The 2,542-nt window shown below is 16.7% G+C and overlaps 1 protein-coding gene across 3 annotated transcripts in view; it reads left to right on the top strand.

Annotated features, from left to right (window-relative positions):
- The first annotated feature begins 423 nt into the window (after positions 1 to 423).
- The window catches only part of LOC102674076 (GTP-binding protein Rheb homolog), a 4,379-nt gene continuing 2,260 nt past the window's right edge, over positions 424 to 2,542 (top strand). The window contains exons 1-4 of one of the 3 annotated variants that reach the window (XM_006616069.2): positions 424 to 706; positions 792 to 909; positions 1,390 to 1,508; positions 1,786 to 1,857. In XM_006616069.2, the coding sequence (XP_006616132.1) occupies positions 1,460 to 1,508; positions 1,786 to 1,857 (121 nt within the window). In that variant the 5' untranslated portion in view covers positions 424 to 706; positions 792 to 909; positions 1,390 to 1,459. Of the gene's footprint in view, positions 707 to 788; positions 910 to 1,389; positions 1,509 to 1,785; positions 1,858 to 2,542 lie in introns of all 3 variants that reach the window. The other 2 variants (XM_006616068.2, XM_006616070.2) reach the window with 2 other exon arrangements.

Raw genomic sequence — 2,542 nt, 5'->3', positions numbered from 1 at the left:
ACCGGTTTTACTTTGATTTTTCATAATATATATAAATAAATTTTATACATTTTATCAATTTTTCAATCAAAATATGCATTATATGATTTGAAATACATATTACTGATTAATTTAATAAATATATAAAATTATATAATATAATTAATTAATAATTTTATATAAATATATTTAATTAATAATTTTAATACCGAATAAAATAAAAATTTTACCGAATAAAAAATTCTAATTATTGTAGATATTAAAGAATTTCATTTTAATAAAATTTGTAATTTACAACTTTAATTTATTTCACAATATTCATTAATAAATAATATTTATTATTAATAAATAAATAAATAAATATTTTACAAAAAAATATATTATAAAAATTAGATAATAAAATAATTACAAAAGAAATGAAATACAAAGTTTAAATTTATTAATTTCTATATTATTCGAATAGATGGCGTGTTTGTTTGAAATATCCGCTAGTACGCATTCATAAAGTCATATCTATTATTATATATTTTTTAATAAATATAATTTGATAAATGAAAGAATGTTATAAGCATATTTTTCTTAAATATTTAAAAGATTAGCGATTATATTTTAAAATATGTAATGGTAATTAATGTTAAACAAAGTGTGAAGTTCTTTGTACATAATATTCAAAGTGCGTAGTTCATCGTTTGCTTCTAACTTCCTCTTACAAAAATTACATTTCTATGTAAGATACTAATTTAAAACTATCGTAATATATATAAAAATAATAATATAAATATACACATACATATATTTTTTTTTTCCAGTAGTATTTAAAACGTCACATAAATATCAACTTTTTTATTTGGTTAATTATTTGTTGTATATATAATAGAAGTCGATATGTTGATTAATATGAAACGCATCTAATGTATTTCTTCTCTTTTGGTGAGTAGTGCATGTGTATTTGCATAATAAATAATAATTCGTATAATAAAATAGTAATTCGATAAAAAATATATTTATGATGAGTGCAATACTTCCATTACAAAATAAAAGTATGTAATTTTGTAATATAATTAATGTCTATTATCCATTATAATATCTCCATAATGAGAGAATATATATGCATATATTTATATAAATTATATGCATTTTTATGCACATTTCTTTTACTATTTAATAATTTTTGAAAAATATTTATTAAAAAAGTAATCAACTATTTTCATATATCAAATATGATTTCTAAATATATACATATATATGTCTATGATTTCTTTGTTTTATTTATCATTGAGATTTAAATTATAATTAATTATTATTATGAAATAAAATTTTTTTAATAATAAATAAAATATATTAATAAATATATAATATTTATAATATATANTATTATTTTAACATTTCTTATTTTTATTTTATGTATAGATTTTAATTGGAGCATGTACCAGACTTTATGGATTACAGTCATAGCGTTTGTATTTATAAATGCTGAAAAATGCCACCAAAACAAAGAAAAATAGCTATTATGGGTTATAGATCCGTAGGTAATATAATTTGTTATTGTAATTAAATTATTTTAATAATTTAATAAATTATGTAAATAAAGCTAATTTATTTGATAAATAATTATATAATTAATAATTAATAATTAAATTTGTATATATCTTTAAAAATTAAATAAAAAATGAAATTTTATTATGTCATAAAAGTAAAAATTATATTTCAATTTTAAAAAATATTATATATTTAAAGTATTTATATATGCAATATGATATATAAAAATATATTTTGAATAACAATTTTTTTTATTAATCTTAATAGGCAAGTCATCACTGAGTATACAATTCGTCGAGGGACAGTTCGTGGATTCATATGATCCTACTATAGAAAATAGTAAGAAGTACCTGTATCGTCTTACACGCTACTTCAAAGATTTCTAATGACACTGTTAGTAGTATTTTCTGCACATTTTGTTAGTAATTCATGCTGTAAACAAGCAATAGATTCATGAAAACTTATTATTGAATGAGTAAATATTTTATTGAATGTACTTTAATGAGTAAAAAAAATTTTTTGAAATAAAAATAAAAATCTTTAATATATTTATATTAAAATTAATTATCAACTTTTTAAATTAATATTTCTTTTTAATTTTAATTATTTATAATATAAAGAATCTATAAAAAGTTGATAATTTGTTGATAAGTTGATGAATATATTAAATCCATTTTATTTTTATTCAATAGAAATTTTACTCAGATAAGAAAATTATGCAAGACAAAGTTAAAGTTTGCTTTTCTATATTTCAAAGATATATTTTTTTAATACTTCAATTTCAAAATTGAATATAAATTTTTAAAAGATTCTTTCTCCCTCCCTTCCTGCCCCCCTTCTCTAAAAATTAATTTATTTTTTAAATATATATTAATTTTAAGTATTAATTTCTTGCAAAAAATTTTCTTATATAATCTTATATATCTCTTTTTTTATTTTTATAATTTTTATTGTAATAAGATTTCTTTAAATTTGGTTATATATATATTTATAACATATATAAATGTTTACACATTAATAATAG

This window comes from Apis dorsata, unplaced genomic scaffold, assembly GCF_000469605.1.
Source record: "Apis dorsata unplaced genomic scaffold, Apis dorsata 1.3 scaffold_249, whole genome shotgun sequence".
NCBI classification, from domain to species: domain Eukaryota; kingdom Metazoa; phylum Arthropoda; class Insecta; order Hymenoptera; family Apidae; genus Apis; species Apis dorsata.
Note: the sequence above shows the minus strand (reverse complement) of the source record. Positions and strands in the feature narration are given on the sequence as shown.